The 22211-nt window shown below is 35.4% G+C and overlaps 2 protein-coding genes across 2 annotated transcripts; both read right to left on the bottom strand.

The window, feature by feature from the left end:
* Positions 1-2748: 2748 nt before the first annotated feature.
* On the bottom strand, positions 2749-12111 carry LOC131623260 (uncharacterized). The gene is made up of 3 exons (XM_058894260.1): positions 12046-12111; positions 10447-11471; positions 2749-2857 (listed from the first exon to the last, which is right to left on the bottom strand). The coding sequence occupies exon 2, from the start codon at positions 11465-11467 to the stop codon at positions 10559-10561; it is 909 nt and encodes a 302-aa protein (XP_058750243.1). The 5' UTR covers positions 11468-11471; positions 12046-12111; the 3' UTR covers positions 2749-2857; positions 10447-10558.
* A 5994-nt stretch (positions 12112-18105) lies between these two features.
* Positions 18106-21896, bottom strand: LOC131623249 (uncharacterized). Its single transcript, XM_058894248.1, has 3 exons — positions 21815-21896; positions 19642-19705; positions 18106-19067 (listed from the first exon to the last, which is right to left on the bottom strand). Exon 3 carries the CDS (start codon positions 19061-19063, stop codon positions 18155-18157), a length of 909 nt encoding a protein of 302 aa, XP_058750231.1. The 5' UTR covers positions 19064-19067; positions 19642-19705; positions 21815-21896; the 3' UTR covers positions 18106-18154.
* Between the last annotated feature and the right edge of the window lie 315 nt (positions 21897-22211).

Genomic DNA, 22211 nt, shown 5'->3' with positions numbered 1-22211 from the left:
AGTTTGCTAAAATATACCCATTTATTTTTATGAAGGTGTATTTTAGCAAACTTTAACTAAAAAATGCTTAAATGCACCCTAAGGTGCATGTTGCTAAAATATACCTTCATAAAATCAAGTGGGTCTACGTTAGCAAACTTCATATATCATACAATATAATATAGCTAAATGAGTATTTTGGCAAATTGGACACTTGCCAAACTTTTGATATGTTACTAAAAGAGGAAAGTTTAAATTAATAAAATTCTATTATATTTTTTAAATTAATTAAACTTTATTTGAAACATGTAAAATTTTGACTGCTTATACTATTGGGAATATCAAACTTCACCTAGAAAATAAACTTTCCTTTACTCTTCCACCATATTTCAACTTCCCTTAGAGCATCTTTATTGCAGGTTTGTTATTGCAAAATTTGTTATAATTTACGTAAGCAATAGAGAACCTGCATTGAAGTAATAATTACATGGCTTATAGTAAGTTAAAATTTAGTAACCGTTATCTATAGAACCAACGTTAAGAGTATCTCCAATGGTGCAACTTACATTTGAGTTCTTTATGGGACCCACTAAGCCACATCATATTAAAAGAATATTTGATTTTAACTTTAATAAAAATCTGATATGGGTCCCACAACTTTACCTCATAACATGATTTGATATGGTACTACAATCTTTTAGTTGTTGCATTGCAATGCAACTCTATTATGACATGTCAATTTTTTTAAATATTTAATTATTAAATTAATGGTACAGGTGGAGAATTCAATAGAAGAAACTACTATTGGAGATGGTCTAACTATTGAATTTGAAACATATAATATTATCATTATATTGCATAAAAAGTGGTCACAATAAAAAAGTGGTCATATTATTTACAACTTTAGGCCCACAAATAAAAAAATAAAAAATGTGGAATCAAGTTTTGGTTCTTTATAAACAACCACCATTAAAGTAAAAACTACCCCAATCAACTATAAATTTTTTAAATCCTACAAATCACTTTGGGCCCACAAAAAGTACTTTAGTTTACCCATTTTAGTTGCTCCCATGCTCTTAGAAAATAAATGTTCCCTTACTCCTCCCCCAGATTTCAATTAGAATATTCTGTCGCTTCAGATTCCAACCTTGGTTCCTCAACAAATCAATTATTTCTCTTTTTTAATACTCTCTTCAATGTTTCCGGATGCATCTACTTCATCTTTCGTTCTCTTCTTCCTCACACTCTCTTCTTCCTCTTACTTCCTAATTGTTCCCTCCCAAACCAAAATGTATATTTTTCACCAAGAGAAAGCTAATGACACTTGCAACCTCAAGAACAAGCTCAGGCACATTAAGTACTTTGCCCATCCAGTTGAACATTGGTCCATTATTTCATGAAAAGGTAGGAACTTGGTTAACTATTGTTGTCTTATTTATCAATAGGGATCAACAGATGATTCATTCTTAGGAAAATGTGTGCTTCTTAATTGTTTTATGGTTTAATGAATATTAAGATTTTGAAGTAGCTTCCAATTTTTTTTTTACAGACTAATGGTTTCATAACTCATTGATTTAAAATCTTTGTTGTTCTTGGATGTGATTGTTATGAATACAACAACGGTAAAGGTTTTAAAACTTGAAAAAGTTGAATCACATGGAACAATCTAGCATTAGTTATCGTCACATTTTTTGGTTAGTTTATGGGTTTTACAATGATTTATTATTTGATTTTGATCATGGAAATTCTTATTATTTTATTAAAATTGTTGTAATTTATTTGCAGGAAGAGTGTGTCGGCTAATTATTATTTTTCATTTGATAACAACAAGCTCTTAAATCGATATGATGATGTGCTTCAAGATTTGCATGTGAGGAATAATTCTCAGGTTTGTTCTACTTATCTAATGGTGGCTGGAACTCTGAAATCGTTGTAGTTTTTTTCAATCTATTACAAATTCATGCTTTCTTTCACATTTCACTGTCTGTGATAGAGTTCATTGCGGATTTATCGTTATTTTTTTATAATACAAATATCTCTTCAACTTCAGTTATTGAGCCACTAGCCGTGATAGAATTCGTCGCCCAGTTGCTGAATAGGGAAGTCTTATACAAACCTCTGCCTGATGCTGATCGGGTTAAGGTCAGATTTGTCAATGCCTTTTATTTATTAAAAAAATTATCTATTGTTATTTTACAACTCTTCACTATTCTTCATGATGTCAACAAACATGTTGTATTAGGTACAATAAACTGGTTTTATTATTGAAGTATATCATGAATAATCACATTCATATATGATTATCTTTAATTATATAATCACATTCACTAAAGCAATTTGTTTGCTTCCTCAAAAGAACTGTTGCTGTAACACCCCTTTTTACCCCAAAATATTTAACAAATAATCAGAGAATAACATGCATATAATTCAAAAGGGCGTCACATTGATGCTTTTAGAAGAACTAAAACCTAAAAAAAAAACTGACAGCATTTATCTATACAGCACAATACTCCTGGTCATTTTTAATAACACTCAATATCAAATCAAAATTTAACCTGGATATGCATTCACAGCGAAAATATATGATACTCATGTGATTTATAATGATTCATGTCCCATACCATGATCATACATCGACTAATAATCTCAATTCAACATAAACATAATCAAAATGGTTCGGCTTGTAAGCCTCTCAAAAGACATGTAACCAATAAATAAGTTCATCATTCATAGCATAATACATACGCAAATATAACATGAGATCAATACACCTAGTCTACCCAGTGTTACACGACCAGAGCATTGACTCACTACCTAGTCTCCAATAACCAAGGAAGAACCTCCGGCTAGGTCACACGCGGCTACTAAACTCCAGAACCTGCATGTCGTCAAACGAGGGCAACATTAAAACAGAAGGGTGAGAATACGAATCATTATGAAGAAGTATAACAGAATATAATGGTTAAATCAACACTTCAAGTAATTAGTCATACTATGTAAAACGGAATAGATAATAGTAATCAATGCATATTTCACATGTTTTTTGAATATACAACAAGCTTAAATAGTATAATATTTCAATTCTACTATTATGTTCTCAATTAAGTACACAATCATAACTCTCACATATTCACACATCTAATCAAATATGTATTCAACTTCACTCGTTTTCAATTATCAAACTCATACACATATCACAACTACATCAACTTCACATACTCAATTATCGCATAATTTTAATGTGACTCAATGCAAGATATGTGACGCTATGCATGTGGTACCGAATTGTGAACCCAAAGTTTCACCGCTTTCCGATTCAATATCTAGAATCCAAGCCACGCTTCCGATCCGGACAAGACCAAAGCCCACCAAACGTAAACATATAGTTTACCGCTTCCGATTCACTTTAGAATCTAAGCCTCGCTTATGTTTCAAAGCAAACCACCTTTGTTTCAAGGCATCCATGATATGAATGTATGTACAATGTTAATCAAACATATGCAATTAAGATCATCTCTACCATCTTAATATTTAGCATATCACAACAATTCAATCCTATGAATTATCCACAATCATTGTACACAACATTCTCATCACATAAGCATTATTCACATATAATAGCCAACACACAATTTCAATCCATCATTTCAATTAACACTAGTGAAATTTATTATCATATGCTAGCATCACAATTTATTAATTATAAGATTCATTCCTTTCATTAAACAAATAAAAAAGACCATAAGAACTATGCCACCTAACTACTCCTAGGAGTTTTTAACCTTAGAATTATCCTAGAAACATGCCCATTTATTAATTAGTATGTGTGTTCCTCACATTTCATAAATGAGTGTGATAGTATTCACGTTTTTGTTTTATTGAAGGAAGCTAGCACAGTCGCATTCCTTTATCACTAAAGTATATTGATGTCCACGTTTTTGTTTGTCCAATGGCAATGGATAGTAGTTGTATCTACTCCTAATATGAATTCACGTTTTTGGATGACTAATAGTACATCACAGTAGCATATTCATTTAATAGAAAATGTTGGTTCAGTTGCCATGTGACCAAAACTAATATCTATAGCGAGTTCTGTCGACTAAAGTAGGTTGGTGACTCATGTTTTCATTTTGGCCAATGGACCTAGCATCCAAATCTTATGATGTCGCTACAGTGTAGCTCACACACTTGTTTCTAGACAAAAACAAAGCGCTACAGTGTGGAAGTACTACAAGTGGTCCATTAAATAATGGTATGCATTTATGCATCTGTCAGGTAATACAACCTTTGCATTTATCTTAAATTGATTTGAGGAAGCATAAGGTTAGTGTATGTATGCCACGATAAGTCACATCATAGGAATAGGCACACATCATAAAACAACCAAACATGGCCAGGTCATACATCCCTATATATATATATATATGTTCTCTTCTAATCAAAATTCGAAACAGGGTATAGAAAAGAAAAGAAGACATTAATTCATTCCTCATGTAATACGCTACAGTAAGGGAGAAAATTACACAAGCAAGTAGTAGTATTTCCATCGCTGGGTGGTACATGGGGTTCACTTTTGTTTCATTTGCCAAGTCACCGCGGCACTATTCCTAATTGAAGGTTGTTGGCTCATATTATTAAATGACCAAGTGCTAGCACAGTAACCATTCCTATCAATAAGTATGTTACGCATCTCATGTTTTCCTTTTTACTAAAACTAGCTACTGTAGCGGATAAGTAAAAGAATGGAAACAAGTTAAAACAACATTTCTATCCAATTTTATTGTCATTCCGTTCTTTCTTTTCGTTCCAGGTTCCATTATATACAGCCACAACAAAACAGTGCTTTAATAAAGTAGACCAAACATGTTATTCACAGAAAACTTCCAGGTTTTAATAACAAATCTAATCATATTAACTCTACCCATCATCCCCATATACTAACCCACAATGATTGGGGATTCTCCCCCTTACCTCTTGATTTCTCCTCCAAAACCCTAACTTTCCTCTTCTTGTTCCTCTCCTCCACTTCTATTCTTGAAAACCAGGAAATGAGAAAATGATGCTTCTACTCTTATTTCCTCTCTTACTATCTTTATTTATTATATTGGGCTTTGAAATTAATAACACCCTCCAATTGCTTATCACTCCAATAAATAGGCCCAATTAATCTAACTCTCTAATAACTTAATTAATTCTATTAAACACAAATGCACTCAAGTTTAATTAATTAATTAATAATTAAATCTTATAACGATCAAATAATTAATTAACACACCAAAGTATAAAATATTATAATAAAATAAATACAATAAAAACGGACTGTTACAACTCTCCCCAACTTAAAAGATTTTCGGCCTCGAAAATTACCTCAAACGAACAACTCCGGATACGATTCCTTCATCTTATCCTCGAGTTCCCAAGTGATGTTGCCATCGGCGACTCCACCCCATACCACTTGATAACACGATTTTATATCGTATATTTAGCTTGAAATCCATAGATATTTATAGCATTTTCCATTTATTATGTTAATTTATTATGATATTACGCGAGTATTTGCTTTATTTCAGGTTTTACACTCTAATTACGACTATTTGCGAAAAGGAAAGAAAATGGACCTTAAATGACCAATATTTATGCCTAAAAGATGAAAAAGGAGTGCTGAAGTGAAAGAGGGGTGCAATTAGGACCCAAAAGGCCCAAAAGAGACAGTTCAACCCACTATGGAACCAAAGGCGCGTGGCCCAAACCTTCCCAGCAAGTGGAGACGCACGTCTCCAACGTTCTTCTGCCACGTCACCAAGAGGAGACGCCCGTCTCCAACTACTCCTGGATTTTCTCCACTTGAGACGCACGTCTCAAGTCGTTCAAAGAGGTCTCCCCAAAAAGTGGAGACGCACGTCTCCACACCCAGTCTGCAAAGCTTCCTCTTTTCACGCAACGTCACAGCAAAACATCTCCTATAAATAGAACCTGCTACCTCACTTCCAAGGGTCCGATTTCCTGCCAACGAAGTGCTGCCGAAATTGTACCGCGAACCGTATTTCTTTATTCTGCTTTCATTCAAACACTTATTTTCTCACAACGATTTCTACACTGGAAACTGTTGTGAACTTTTTATAGATCTAGCCTTACGTTAGATTTATCGCTTTTATTTCCTTGTTTATTTTTTCTGTCCGTTTAAATTCCGAAGAACGATCCAGCCAACCTGTGGTGGAAGTTCAGTACTCGAAGATCCAATTACCATTTATTTAATTCAGGTTTTTTATTTACCGCCTTTATTTATATTTATTTGCATGATATATTGTATGCCATTTACTATGCCTATTATTATGAACCGAACCGATTTATGCATGTTTAACCATATTAATATGTTTGGCTAAATTATTAAGATATCGGTATGTAAAGTAAGTTAACCGTAGGGATCCGAAATAAATTGGCTTAATTATGTTTTATTAAATATCACTTGTTTTTGGTTTGTATGTCTAATTTAATTAGTAAGTCTTAAAACCAATAGAGCGAAAGTTTGAGGGGTTAAGACGGTCAAAGGTTAAAATCAATAGAGCGAAAGTTTGAGATCTTTAACTAGATAGTAGACATAGGACATTAGTTTTAAGGATGGCGAAAGCGTATTAGAACTAATTAGAACTTATTTATTTTCAAAAATTGTTTTTACACCCGAGCGGGATGGCGGAAGCGTACGTTAGGGATATTAGCATGTTCCGAGTCAACAGAGCGAAAGTTTGAGATTAGGAGATTTAAATAGATAACAACTTCATAAAACGGGCATTTTATTAATTACGTTGTTTCCAAAAAGCTTTTCTAAAATCTAATGGGATGGCGAAAGCGTACATTAGGATTAGGACAGTAATCTAAATCAACAGAGCGAAAGTTTGAGACGAGGATTTTTAATCAATTGAATTAGTAAAGATTTTTAATTAAATTATGCAAAAGCCAATGGACCTTCGGATCACCTTAAGTTAAACGAAATACATACTGATATCTGTCTTTTATTATATTATTCATTTCTCACAATCACTTTCCCTTAAGAACAATCGAAATATTAGTAGCCCTAGCTTTACATAGTAACCTTAGATAACGGTAGATCGATTCATAGTCCCTGTGGATTCGATATCTTTTAAAACTACACGACACGACTGTGCACTTGCAGTTATCCCGACTAATAGACACGCAAAGTCGCGATCACCACTTTCACCAAAGCGATCTCCTTACCACGAAGCTTCTTCACTTCTCGATCTTCAATCCGCATAGGTGTTGTATCAACCGTCAAATTATCTCTTACTTGTACATCATCCAACTGAACAACATGCGATGGATCCGCAATATACCTCCTCAATTGAGATACATGGAACACATCATGGAGATTAGAAAGAGACGGTGGTAACGCAATCTGATAAGCTACTTCACCTACCCTTTCCGAAATTTGGTAAGGACCAATAAAACGTGGCATCAACTTACGCGATTTCAACGCTCTACCAACTCCCGTTATTGGCGTAACACGGAGGAACACATGATCATCCTTCTCAAATTCAAGAGCCTTTCTTCTCTTATCATGGTAACTCTTTTGACGGCTTTGAGAAGCCTTCATCTTCTCCTGAATCATCTTAATCTTATCCGTAGTCTCTTGAATTAATTCGGGTCCAACCACAGCACTCTCTCCCGACTCATACCAACACAAAGGAGTTCTACACCTCCTACCATAAAGCGCTTCGAAAGGTGCCATTCCAATACTAGAATGAAAAATGTTGTTATAAGTAAACTCGATCAAAGGCAAGAAACTATCCCAATTTCCTCCTTGTTCCAAAACACAAGACCTTAAGAGATCCTCAAGTGATTGAATAGTCCTCTCCGTTTGACCATCAGTTTGCGGATGATATGCGGAACTCAAACGCAACTTCGTACCCAATGCACTTTGCAAACCTTCCCAAAATCTAGAAGTAAACCTTGGATCTCTATCGGAAACAATACTCGACGGTATACCATGCAAGCACACAATCCTCTCGATGTATAACTTAGCAAGTCTCTCCATTGAATAATCCATCCTCATCGGAATAAAATGAGCACATTTAGTCAACCGGTCTACAATTACCCAAATCGCCTCACAATTACTCGTTGTCCTCGGCAAACTTGAAACAAAATCCATCGAGATACTATCCCACTTCCACTCGGGAATAGATAACGGTTGCATCAAACCAGACGGTTTTTAATGTTCAATTTTTTACTTTTGACAAGTCAAACAAGAATACACAAATTCCGCTATGTCTTTCTTCATACCCTGCCACCAAAACATCTTCCTCAGGTCTTGATACATTTTAGTAGCGCCCGGATGAATACTCAAACCACTTCTATGCCCTTCCTCGAGAATTCTCTTTCTCAAGTCCGTAACATCTGGAACACAAACTCGATTACGACACTTCATAATACCATTCTCATCAATTCGAAAGTCACCACCTTTTCCTTGATTAATCAATGTGAATCGATCAACCAAACCCAAATCAGATTTCTGTCCTTCTCGAATCTCATCCAAAATACCACTAGTAAGCTTCAACATACCAAGCTTCACACCACTAGAAGTCTCTTCGCATAACAAACTCAAGTCTCTAAATTGTTCCAATAATTCAAACTCTCGAACCATCAACATAGACATGTGTAATGACTTCCTACTCAATGCATCGGCTACAACATTCGCTTTACCAGGATGGTAGTTTAAACCAAAATCGTAGTCTTTCAAGAACTCCAACCATCTCCTTTGTCTCATATTCAACTCTTTCTGATCCAACAAGTACTTCAAGCTCTTGTGATCACTAAACACATCAAACCTTGATCCAAACAAATAATGCCTCCAAAGTTTTAACACAAACACCACAGCTGCCAACTCCAAATCATGTGTAGGATAATTCCTCTCATGAACTTTAAGTTGCCTTGAAGCATAAGCTACAACTTGTCCTCTTTGCATCAGAACACCTCCCAATCCTAACAAAGAAGCATCACAGTAAACCACAAAAGGTTCTAACGGATCCGGTAAAATCAAAATGGGAGCAGAAGTCAATCTTCTCTTGAGTTCTTGGAAATTCTCTTCACATTGCGAAGTCCAAATAAAGGCTTGACCCTTTCTAGTCAACTGCGTCAACGGTAACGACAACTTCGAAAACCCTTCAATGAACTTCCTGTAATAACCAGCCAACCCAAGAAAACTTCTAATCTCAGCAACAGACTTAGGTGCCTCCCATTGGGATACAGCCTCAATCTTCGAAGGATCAACAGAAATACCTCCACTTGAAATCACATGCCCAAGAAAGCTTACTTCACTTAACCAAAATTCACATTTAGATAGTTTAGCAAACAACTTCTTCTCTTTCAACACGGACAAAACAACTCTCAAGTGCTCAGCATGCTCTTCCTCACTCTTAGAGTAAATCAATATGTCATCAATGAATACCACAACAAACTTATCCAGGTAGTCATGAAAGATCCTATTCATATATTCCATGAACACACCAGGTGCATTAGTCACACCAAATGGCATCACAGAATATTCGTAATGACCATACCTCGTCCGAAAAGCAGTTTTCTGAATGTCCTCAGCTCTAACACGAATCTGATGATAACCAGACCTCAAATCAATCTTGCTAAACACACATGCTCCAACCAACTGATCCATCAAGTCATCAATTCTCGGAAGTGGATAACGGTTCTTAATCGTCACTTTGTTCAATTGTCTATAATCAACACATAATCTCATCGAACCTTCTTTCTTCTTGACCAATAGAACAGGTGCACCCCACGGCGATACACTAGGACGAATAAATCTCTTCTTAAGCAACTCTTCAAGTTGACTCTTCAACTCTTTCAACTCAGAAGCAGACATCCTATATGGAGCCATCGATACGGGACTAGTTCCAGGAACTAAATCAATCGAAAACTCAACTTCTCGTTCTGGTGGTAAGTCAATTATATCATCAGGAAATACCTCCGCAAATTCACAAACTATAGGTAATTCCTCAATGGTTCTCTTCTCGCGCACATCTAAGGTTGCTAACAACATAAACAATTCAGCTCCACTCTGAACTGATTCGTCGACTTGCTTAGCAGATAAGAATGAATCTTCTTCAATACAATACTCAGGAAAGATGACCGTCTTATCAAAACAGTTGATATGCACACGATTAAATTCCAACCAATTCATACCCAAAATCACATCAAGTTGTTCTAAAGGAAGACAAACTAAATCGATCCCAAAACCTCTACCAAAGATACTCAATTGACAATTCAGACATACATAAGAAGTAGAAACAGAACCCATAGCAGGTGTATCAATGACCATACTTCTACGCATATCAGATAATACAAGATTCAATCTTCTAGCACAATCCAAGGAAATGAAAGAATGTGTTGCACCAGTATCAATAATAGCAATCAAAGGTGTACCATTAATGAAGCACGTACCTTGAATTAGCCTCTCATCAGTAGTGGCTCCCGCACCAGACAATGCAAACACTTTTCCTTTCGCTTGCTCCTTCTTTGGCTTGTCACATTTTGTACTAACGTGGCCTTTCTCTCAACAGTTGAAACAAGTCACATTCGAACCACCTCTACAATTAGTAGCTATGTGACCATACTTGCCACACTTGAAACAAGTAGTAACCTCTTTCTTGCACTCAGCAGCTTTATGACCCTCAACTCCACATTTGAAACACTTAGGTGAAGTAGAAGATCCTCCCCAACTTGGCTTCTTGCCAAAACCAGCTTGTTTCCTCTTGTCATCATACGGTTTCCCACGATCCTGATTCTTTCCTTTCAAACTCTTGTAGATAGAGGCACTCTCTCTACTATCCTCATCATAAATCCGACTCTTGTTAACCAATTCAGTAAAACGGGTAATCTGTTGGTAACCAATAGCCTTCTTGATATCATGTCTCAAGCCATTCACAAACTTCAAACATTTAGATCTCTCAGCATTATCAGTATTATAGTGGGGACAATACTTGATAAGCTCCTGAAACTTAGCAGCATAAACAGCAACGGTACCATTTCCTTGCTTCAACTCAAGGAACTCCACCTCTTTCTTCCCACGACAATCTTCAGGAAAATAGTTCTCCAAGAAGACATCACGGAAAAGATCCCAAGTAACCTCAATTCCATCTTCTTCAAACCTCTGAAGAGTGTTGTTCCACCAATCTTCAGCTTCCTTTTCCAGCATATGAGTACCAAACTGCACTCTCTGAGCATCAGTACAGTTCATGACTCTGAAGATCTTCTCAATCGCCTTCAGCCAAGCTTGAGCTTTATCAGGTTCATGTTCACCTTCAAAAACAGGAGGATTGTTCCTCTGGAATCTCCCTAAAGCACGGTACTCATCATCATCTCCATTTCGGTTACCAGCATTCGCTTGAGGAATCTGACCAATGGAGCCAGCCAACATCCTCAACGCCTCAGCAATAGCATCATCATTCCTGCCTGCAACCATTGTCCTAGACAACCAAACAACCAGACAAATAGTATCGATCGTGTCAGATACACAAATCAAATACAACAAGATAAGAAAACATTAAAGACTATTGATCAACTGGTCGACCATGCTCTGATACCACTATTGTAACACCCCTTTTTACCCCAAAATATTTAACAAATAATCAGAGAATAACATGCATATAATTCAAAAGGGCGTCACATTGATGCTTTTAGAAGAACTAAAACCTAAAAAAAAAAAACTGATAGCATTTATCTATACAGCACAATACTCCTGGTCATTTTTAATAACACTCAATATCAAATCAAAATTTAACCTGGATATGCATTCACAGCGGAAATATATGATACTTATGTGATTTATAATGATTCATGTCCCATACCATGATCATACATCGACTAATAATCTCAATTCAACATAAACATAATCAAAATGGTTCGGCTTGTAAGCCTCTCAAAAGACATGTAACCAATAAATAAGTTCATCATTCATAGCATAATACATACGCAAATATAACATGAGATCAATACACCTAGTCTACCCAGTGTTACACGACCAGAGCATTGACTCACTACCTAGTCTCCAATAACCAAGGAAGAACCTCCGGTTAGGTCACACGCGGCTACTAAACTCCAGAACCTGCATGTCGCCAAACGAGGGCAACATTAAAACAGAAGGGTGAGAATACGAATCATTATGAAGAAGTATAACAGAATATAATGGTTAAATCAACACTTCAAGTAATTAGTCATACTATGTAAAACGGAATAGATAATAGTAATCAATGCATATTTCACATGTTTTTCGAATATACAACAAGCTTAAATAGTATAATATTTCAATTCTACTATTATGTTCTCAATTAAGTACACAATCATAACTCTCACATATTCACACATATAATCAAATATGTATTCAACTTCACTCGTTTTCAATTATCAAACTCATACACATATCACAACTACATCAACTTCACATACTCAATTATCGCATAATTTTAATGTGACTCAATGCAAGATATGTGACGCTATGCATGTGGTACCGAATTGTGAACCCAAAGTTTCACCGCTTTCCGATTCAATATCTAAAATCCAAGCCACGCTTCCGATCCGGACAAGACCAAAGCCCACCAAACGTAAACATATAGTTTACCGCTTCCGATTCACTTTAGAATCTAAGCCTCGCTTATGTTTCAAAGCAAACCACCTTTGTTTCAAGGCATCCATGATATGAATGTATGTACAATGTTAATCAAACATATGCAATTAAGATCATCTCTACCATCTTAATATTTAGCATATCACAACAATTCAATCCTATGAATTATCCACAATCATTGTACACAACATTCTCATCACATAAGCATTATTCACATATAATAGCCAACACACAATTTCAATCCATCATTTCAATTAACACTAGTGAAATTTATTATCATATGCTAGCATCACAATTTATTAATTATAAGATTCATTCCTTTCATTAAACAAATAAAAAAGACCATAAGAACTATGCCACCTAACTACTCCTAGGAGTTTTTAACCTTAGAATTATCCTAGAAACATGCCCATTTATTAATTAGTATGTGTGTTCCTCACATTTCATAAATGAGTGTGATAGTATTCACGTTTTTGTTTTATTGAAGGAAGCTAGCACAGTCGCATTCCTTTATCACTAAAGTATATTGATGTCCACGTTTTTGTTTGTCCAATGGCAATGGATAGTAGTTGTATCTACTCCTAATATGAATTCACGTTTTTGGATGACTAATAGTACATCACAGTAGCATATTCATTTAATAGAAAATGTTGGTTCAGTTGCCATGTGACCAAAACTAATATCTATAGCGAGTTCTGTCGACTAAAGTAGGTTGGTGACTCATGTTTTCATTTTGGCCAATGGACCTAGCATCCAAATCTTATGATGTCGCTACAGTGTAGCTCACACACTTGTTTCTAGACAAAAACAAAGCGCTACAGTGTGGAAGTACTACAAGTGGTCCATTAAATAATGGTATGCATTTATGCATCTGTCAGGTAATACAACCTTTGCATTTATCTTAAGTTGATTTGAGGAAGCATAAGGTTAGTGTATGTATGCCACGATAAGTCACATCATAGGAATAGGCACACATCATAAAACAACCAAACATGGCCAGGTCATACATCCCTATATATATATATATATATATATGTGTGTTCTCTTCTAATCAAAATTCGGAACAGGGTATAGAAAAGAAAAGAAGACATTAATTCATTCCTCATGTAATACGCTACAGTAAGGGAGAAAATTACACAAGCAAGTAGTAGTATTTCCATCGCTGGGTGGTACATGGGGTTGACTTTTGTTTCATTTGCCAAGTCACCGCGGCACTATTCCTAATTGAAGGTTGTTGGCTCATATTATTAAATGACCAAGTGCTAGCACAGTAACCATTCCTATCAATAAGTATGTTACGCATCTCATGTTTTCCTTTTTACTAAAACTAGCTACTGTAGCGGATAAGTAAAAGAATGGAAACAAGTTAAAACAACATTTCTATCCAATTTTATTGTCATTCCGTTCTTTCTTTTCGTTCCAGGTTCCATTATATACAGCCACAACAAAACAGTGCTTTAATAAAGTAGACCAAACATGTTATTCACAGAAAACTTCCAGGTTTTAATAACAAATCTAATCATATTAACTCTACCCATCATCCCCATATACTAACCCACAATGATTAGGGATTCTCCCCCTTACCTCTTGATTTCTCCTCCAAAACCCTAACTTTCCTCTTCTTGTTCCTCTCCTCCACTTCTATTCTTGAAAACCAGGAAATGAGAAAATGATGCTTCTACTCTTATTTCCTCTCTTACTATCTTTATTTATTATATTGGGCTTTGAAATTAATAACACCCTCCAATTGCTTATCACTCCAATAAATAGGCCCAATTAATCTAACTCTCTAATAACTTAATTAATTCTATTAAACACAAATGCACTCAAGTTTAATTAATTAATTAATTAATAATTAAATCTTATAACGATCAAATAATTAATTAACACACCAAAGTATAAAATATTATAATAAAATAAATACAATAAAAACGGACTGTTACAGTTGCTATCTCTCTATCGTTTTACTTTGGTCTCTTTTGTAAATTTAGTAATATGATTTGAAATTTTTCTTGAAAAACTATCTTTATCCAGGTTTCAGTTCTCTGAATGGTTCAAATTCATATTCAATTTATGATTTTAATGTAAATCTAAAGTTGTTTTCAATTCCTTTCAATACTTTCCAAAGTTGATATGTCAAATAAATTATAGTCTCAAGTGACATTTGAACTATAAGATGATATAAGTTGGAGGGTTTTACATATAATGGAAATCATACACATTCAATTTTTTATCAATATAATGATTCATATCTTAGACAAATTGGTAGTAAATTCTGAAACACACATTTTCAAACTTACAAAAGGCTTATAAATTCTAGAAATAAGTTGATAGAGACTCCCTCACTCTCTGAATTATCTATAAACAGGAACAACAAATTTTTCTTATGTTAATATGGTATGTCCAAGTTTGCGGGATTTAATTCCAAAGTCAATTGTCTATTGTGAAGTGTGTGAGGCCAAACAAAGTCTACTTAACCATTTCTTCACTCAGATGGGGAAATTTGAGGTGAGATTTAAACTTTGGACAAGAATAAATCTGCTTCTCTACTCCTTACCTTTTTGTTTGATTCTTCCTCGAAATTATGCCTCCAAGAACAAGATTAATTGGACAAGAAAAGGCAAAATGGTCGTCGACGGCGAGAAACCGAGATCCATCGAAAATTAGAGAGCATAATGTTAATTGTTTTGTCTTTCATGATATTCAGGTGAAATGGTTGTTTTTCATGATTTAAGGTGATATATCTACAAGTTTGAAAATAAAATAACATCTTTCAAATTTCTACATATTGTATTGAACTACTATATCAAATGCAACATACCATATCTATTACCAAACAATATATGAACGTATAGTAACAACAGAGTTTGAAGCACCATAATTTACTGCATATAATATAAGAAAGTCTCTTATATGATCATGCCTATATCAAAATTAGTTTTCTATGTACTACCTATTGTTTATAATCATGTACTAGGAATGTTAAAATTTCAGCTGCATTTACCTTGATTATTCTCCTGCCTATCATGTAGGTTTCTTTCTTCATCAACATGGGTTTGGTTATTATGTCTTCAACCTTATCATGTTCCTCTACAACAAAAATATCATATCATATCATGCATTTAACAGTAGAGGGGGATTTGATCCGACACACTTCTTCCTAATGATGGCAACTTTTACTATTTAACAGTATTATTTGATTGCAACTTTTACTATTTCATATCATATCATGCATTTAACACTAGAGGGGGATTTTATCCGGCAATGGTCTTGATACATTTTAGTAGCGCCCGGATGAATACTCAAACCACTTCTATGCCCTTCCTCGAGAATTCTCTTTCTCAAGTCCGTAACATCTGGAACACAAACTCGATTACGACACTTCATAATACCATTCTCATCAATTCGAAAGTCACCACCTTTTCCTTGATTAATCAATGTGAATCGATCAACCAAACCCAAATCAGATTTCTGTCCTTCTCGAATCTCATCCAAAATACCACTAGTAAGCTTCAACATACCAAGCTTCACACCACTAGAAGTCTCTTCGCATAACAAACTCAAGTCTCTAAATTGTTCCAATAATTCAAACTCTCGAACCATCAACATAGACATGTGTAATGACTTCCTACTCAATGCATCGGCTACAACATTCGCTTTACCAGGATGGTAGTTTAAACCAAAATCGTAGTCTTTCAAGAACTCCAACCATCTCCTTTGTCTCATATTCAACTCTTTCTGATCGAACAAGTACTTCAAGCTCTTGTGATCACTAAACACATCAAACCTTGATCCAAACAAATAATGCCTCCAAAGTTTTAACACAAACACCACAGCTGCCAACTCCAAATCATGTGTAGGATAATTCCTCTCATGAACTTTAAGTTGCCTTGAAGCATAAGCTACAACTTGTCCTCTTTGCATCAGAACACCTCCCAATCCTAACAAAGAAGCATCACAGTAAACCACAAAAGGTTCTAACGGATCCGGTAAAATCAAAATGGGAGCAGAAGTCAATCTTCTCTTGAGTTCTTGGAAATTCTCTTCACATTGCGAAGTCCAAATAAAGGCTTGACCCTTTCTAGTCAACTGCGTCAACGGTAACGACAACTTCGAAAACCCTTCAATGAACTTCCTGTAATAACCAGCCAACCCAAGAAAACTTCTAATCTCAGCAACAGACTTAGGTGCCTCCCATTGGGATACAGCCTCAATCTTCGAAGGATCAACAGAAATACCTCCACTTGAAATCACATGCCCAAGAAAGCTTACTTCACTTAACCAAAATTCACATTTAGATAGTTTAGCAAACAACTTCTTCTCTTTCAACACGGACAAAACAACTCTCAAGTGCTCAGCATGCTCTTCCTCACTCTTAGAGTAAATCAATATGTCATCAATGAATACCACAACAAACTTATCCAGGTAGTCATGAAAGATCCTATTCATATATTCCATGAACACACCAGGTGCATTAGTCACACCAAATGGCATCACAGAATATTCGTAATGACCATACCTCGTCCGAAAAGCAGTTTTCTGAATGTCCTCAACTCTAACACGAATCTGATGATAACCAGACCTCAAATCAATCTTGCTAAACACACATGCTCCAACCAACTGATCCATCAAGTCATCAATTCTCGGAAGTGGATAACGGTTCTTAATCGTCACTTTGTTCAATTGTCTATAATCAACACATAATCTCATCGAACCTTCTTTCTTCTTGACCAATAGAACAGGTGCACCCCACGGCGATACACTAGGACGAATAAATCTCTTCTTAAGCAACTCTTCAAGTTGACTCTTCAACTCTTTCAACTCAGAAGCAGACATCCTATATGGAGCCATCGATACGGGACTAGTTCCAGGAACTAAATCAATCGAAAACTCAACTTCTCGTTCTGGTGGTAAGTCAATTATATCATCAGGAAATACCTCCGCAAATTCACAAACTATAGGTAATTCCTCAATGGTTCTCTTCTCGCGCACATCTAAGGTTGCTAACAACATAAACAATTCAGCTCCACTCTGAACTGATTCGTCGACTTGCTTAGCAGATAAGAATGAATCTTCTTCAATACAATACTCAGGAAAGATGACTGTCTTATCAAAACAGTTGATATGCACACGATTAAATTCCAACCAATTCATACCCAAAATCACATCAAGTTGTTCTAAAGGAAGACAAACTAAATCGATCCCAAAACCTCTACCAAAGATACTCAATTGACAATTCAGACATACATAAGAAGTAGAAACAGAACCCATAGCAGGTGTATCAATGACCATACTTCTACGCATATCAGATAATACAAGATTCAATCTTCTAGCACAATCCAAGGAAATGAAAGAATGTGTTGCACCAGTATCAATAATAGCAATCAAAGGTGTACCATTAATGAAGCACGTACCTTGAATTAGCCTCTCATCAGTAGTGGCTCCCGCACCAGACAATGCAAACACTTTTCCTTTCGCTTGCTCCTTCTTTGGCTTGTCACATTTTGTACTAACGTGGCCTTTCTCTCAACAGTTGAAACAAGTCACATTCGAACCACCTCTACAATTAGTAGCTATGTGACCATACTTGCCACACTTGAAACAAGTAGTAACCTCTTTCTTGCACTCAGCAGCTTTATGACCCTCAACTCCACATTTGAAACACTTAGGTGAAGTAGAAGATCCTCCCCAACTTGGCTTCTTGCCAAAACCAGCTTGTTTCCTCTTGTCATCATACGGTTTCCCACGATCCTGATTCTTTCCTTTCAAACTCTTGTAGATAGAGGCACTCTCTCTACTATCCTCATCATAAATCCGACTCTTGTTAACCAATTCAGTAAAACGGGTAATCTGTTGGTAACCAATAGCCTTCTTGATATCATGTCTCAAGCCATTCACAAACTTCAAACATTTAGATCTCTCAGCATTATCAGTATTATAGTGGGGACAATACTTGATAAGCTCCTGAAACTTAGCAGCATAAACAGCAACGGTACCATTTCCTTGCTTCAACTCAAGGAACTCCACCTCTTTCTTCCCACGACAATCTTCAGGAAAATAGTTCTCCAAGAAGACATCACGGAAAACATCCCAAGTAACCTCAATGCCATCTTCTTCAAACCTCTGAAGAGTGTTGTTCCACCAATCTTCAGCTTCCTTTTCCAGCATATGAGTACCAAACTGCACTCTCTGAGCATCAGTACAGTTCATGACTCTGAAGATCTTCTCAATCGCCTTCAGCCAAGCTTGAGCTTTATCAGGTTCATGTTCACCTTCAAAAACAGGAGGATTGTTCCTCTGGAATCTCCCTAAAGCACGGTACTCATCATCATCTCCATTTCGGTTACCAGCATTCGCTTGAGGAATCTGACCAATGGAGCCAGCCAACATCCTCAACGCCTCAGCAATAGCATCATCATTCCTGCCTGCAACCATCGTCCTAGACAACCAAACAACCAGACAAATAGTATCGATCGTGTCAGATACACAAATCAAATACAACAAGATAAGAAAACATTAAAGACTATTGATCAACCGGTCGACCATGCTCTGATACCACTATTGTAACACCCCTTTTTACCCCAAAATATTTAACAAATAATCAGAGAATAACATGCATATAATTCAAAAGGGCGTCACATTGATGCTTTTAGAAGAACTAAAACCTAAAAAAAAAAAACTGATAGCATTTATCTATACAGCACAATACTCCTGGTCATTTTTAATAACACTCAATATCAAATCAAAATTTAACCTGGATATGCATTCACAACGGAAATATATGATACTCATGTGATTTATAATGATTCATGTCCCATACCATGATCATACATCGACTAATAATCTCAATTCAACATAAACATAATCAAAATGGTTCGGCTTGTAAGCCTCTCAAAAGACATGTAACCAATAAATAAGTTCATCATTCATAGCATAATACATACGCAAATATAACATGAGATCAATACACCTAGTCTACCCAGTGTTACACGACCAGAGCATTGACTCACTACCTAGTCTCCAATAACCAAGGAAGAACCTCCGGCTAGGTCACACGCGGCTACTAAACTCCAGAACCTGCATGTCGCCAAACGAGGGCAACATTAAAACAGAAGGGTGAGAATACGAATCATTATGAAGAAGTATAACAGAATATAATGGTTAAATCAACACTTCAAGTAATTAGTCATACTATGTAAAACGGAATAGATAATAGTAATCAATGCATATTTCACATGTTTTTTGAATATACAACAAGCTTAAATAGTATAATATTTCAATTCTACTATTATGTTCTCAATTAAGTACACAATCATAACTCTCACATATTCACACATCTAATCAAATATGTATTCAACTTCACTCGTTTTCAATTATCAAACTCATACACATATCACAACTACATCAACTTCACATACTCAATTATCGCATAATTTTAATGTGACTCAATGCAAGATATGTGACGCTATGCATGTGGTACCGAATTGTGAACCCAAAGTTTCACCGCTTTCCGATTCAATATCTAGAATCCAAGCCACGCTTCCGATCCGGACAAGACCAAAGCCCACCAAACGTAAACATATAGTTTACCGCTTCCGATTCACTTTAGAATCTAAGCCTCGCTTATGTTTCAAAGCAAACCACCTTTGTTTCAAGGCATCCATGATATGAATGTATGTACAATGTTAATCAAACATATGCAATTAAGATCATCTCTACCATCTTAATATTTAGCATATCACAACAATTCAATCCTATGAATTATCCACAATCATTGTACACAACATTCTCATCACATAAGCATTATTCACATATAATAGCCAACACACAATTTCAATCCATCATTTCAATTAACACTAGTGAAATTTATTATCATATGCTAGCATCACAATTTATTAATTATAAGATTCATTCCTTTCATTAAACAAATAAAAAAGACCATAAGAACTATGCCACCTAACTACTCCTAGGAGTTTTTAACCTTAGAATTATCCTAGAAACATGCCCATTTATTAATTAGTATGTGTGTTCCTCACATTTCATAAATGAGTGTGATAGTATTCACGTTTTTGTTTTATTGAAGGAAGCTAGCACAGTCGCATTCCTTTATCACTAAAGTATATTGATGTCCACGTTTTTGTTTGTCCAATGGCAATGGATAGTAGTTGTATCTACTCCTAATATGAATTCACGTTTTTGGATGACTAATAGTACATCACAGTAGCATATTCATTTAATAGAAAATGTTGGTTCAGTTGCCATGTGACCAAAACTAATATCTATAGCGAGTTCTGTCGACTAAAGTAGGTTGGTGACTCATGTTTTCATTTTGGCCAATGGACCTAGCATCCAAATCTTATGATGTCGCTACAGTGTAGCTCACACACTTGTTTCTAGACAAAAACAAAGCGCTACAGTGTGGAAGTACTACAAGTGGTCCATTAAATAATGGTATGCATTTATGCATCTGTCAGGTAATACAACCTTTGCATTTATCTTAAGTTGATTTGAGGAAGCATAAGGTTAGTGTATGTATGCCACGATAAGTCACATCATAGGAATAGGCACACATCATAAAACAACCAAACATGGCCAGGTCATACATCCCTATATATATATATATATATATATATATATGTGTGTTCTCTTCTAATCAAAATTCGGAACAGGGTATAGAAAAGAAAAGAAGACATTAATTCATTCCTCATGTAATACGCTACAGTAAGGGAGAAAATTACACAAGCAAGTAGTAGTATTTCCATCGCTGGGTGGTACATGGGGTTGACTTTTGTTTCATTTGCCAAGTCACCGCGGCACTATTCCTAATTGAAGGTTGTTGGCTCATATTATTAAATGACCAAGTGCTAGCACAGTAACCATTCCTATCAATAAGTATGTTACGCATCTCATGTTTTCCTTTTTACTAAAACTAGCTACTGTAGCGGATAAGTAAAAGAATGGAAACAAGTTAAAACAACATTTCTATCCAATTTTATTGTCATTCCGTTCTTTCTTTTCGTTCCAGGTTCCATTATATACAGCCACAACAAAACAGTGCTTTAATAAAGTAGACCAAACATGTTATTCACAGAAAACTTCCAGGTTTTAATAACAAATCTAATCATATTAACTCTACCCATCATCCCCATATACTAACCCACAATGATTAGGGATTCTCCCCCTTACCTCTTGATTTCTCCTCCAAAACCCTAACTTTCCTCTTCTTGTTCCTCTCCTCCACTTCTATTCTTGAAAACCAGGAAATGAGAAAATGATGCTTCTACTCTTATTTCCTCTCTTACTATCTTTATTTATTATATTGGGCTTTGAAATTAATAACACCCTCCAATTGCTTATCACTCCAATAAATAGGCCCAATTAATCTAACTCTCTAATAACTTAATTAATTCTATTAAACACAAATGCACTCAAGTTTAATTAATTAATTAATTAATAATTAAATCTTATAACGATCAAATAATTAATTAACACACCAAAGTATAAAATATTATAATAAAATAAATACAATAAAAACGGACTGTTACAGTTGCTATCTCTCTATCGTTTTACTTTGGTCTCTTTT

The sequence above is a fragment of the Vicia villosa genome, linkage group LG1 (assembly GCF_029867415.1).
Source record: "Vicia villosa cultivar HV-30 ecotype Madison, WI linkage group LG1, Vvil1.0, whole genome shotgun sequence".
Lineage (NCBI taxonomy): Eukaryota > Viridiplantae > Streptophyta > Magnoliopsida > Fabales > Fabaceae > Vicia > Vicia villosa.
The sequence above is the reverse complement of the archived record's forward strand: the minus strand, read 5'-3'. Positions and strand labels throughout refer to the sequence as shown.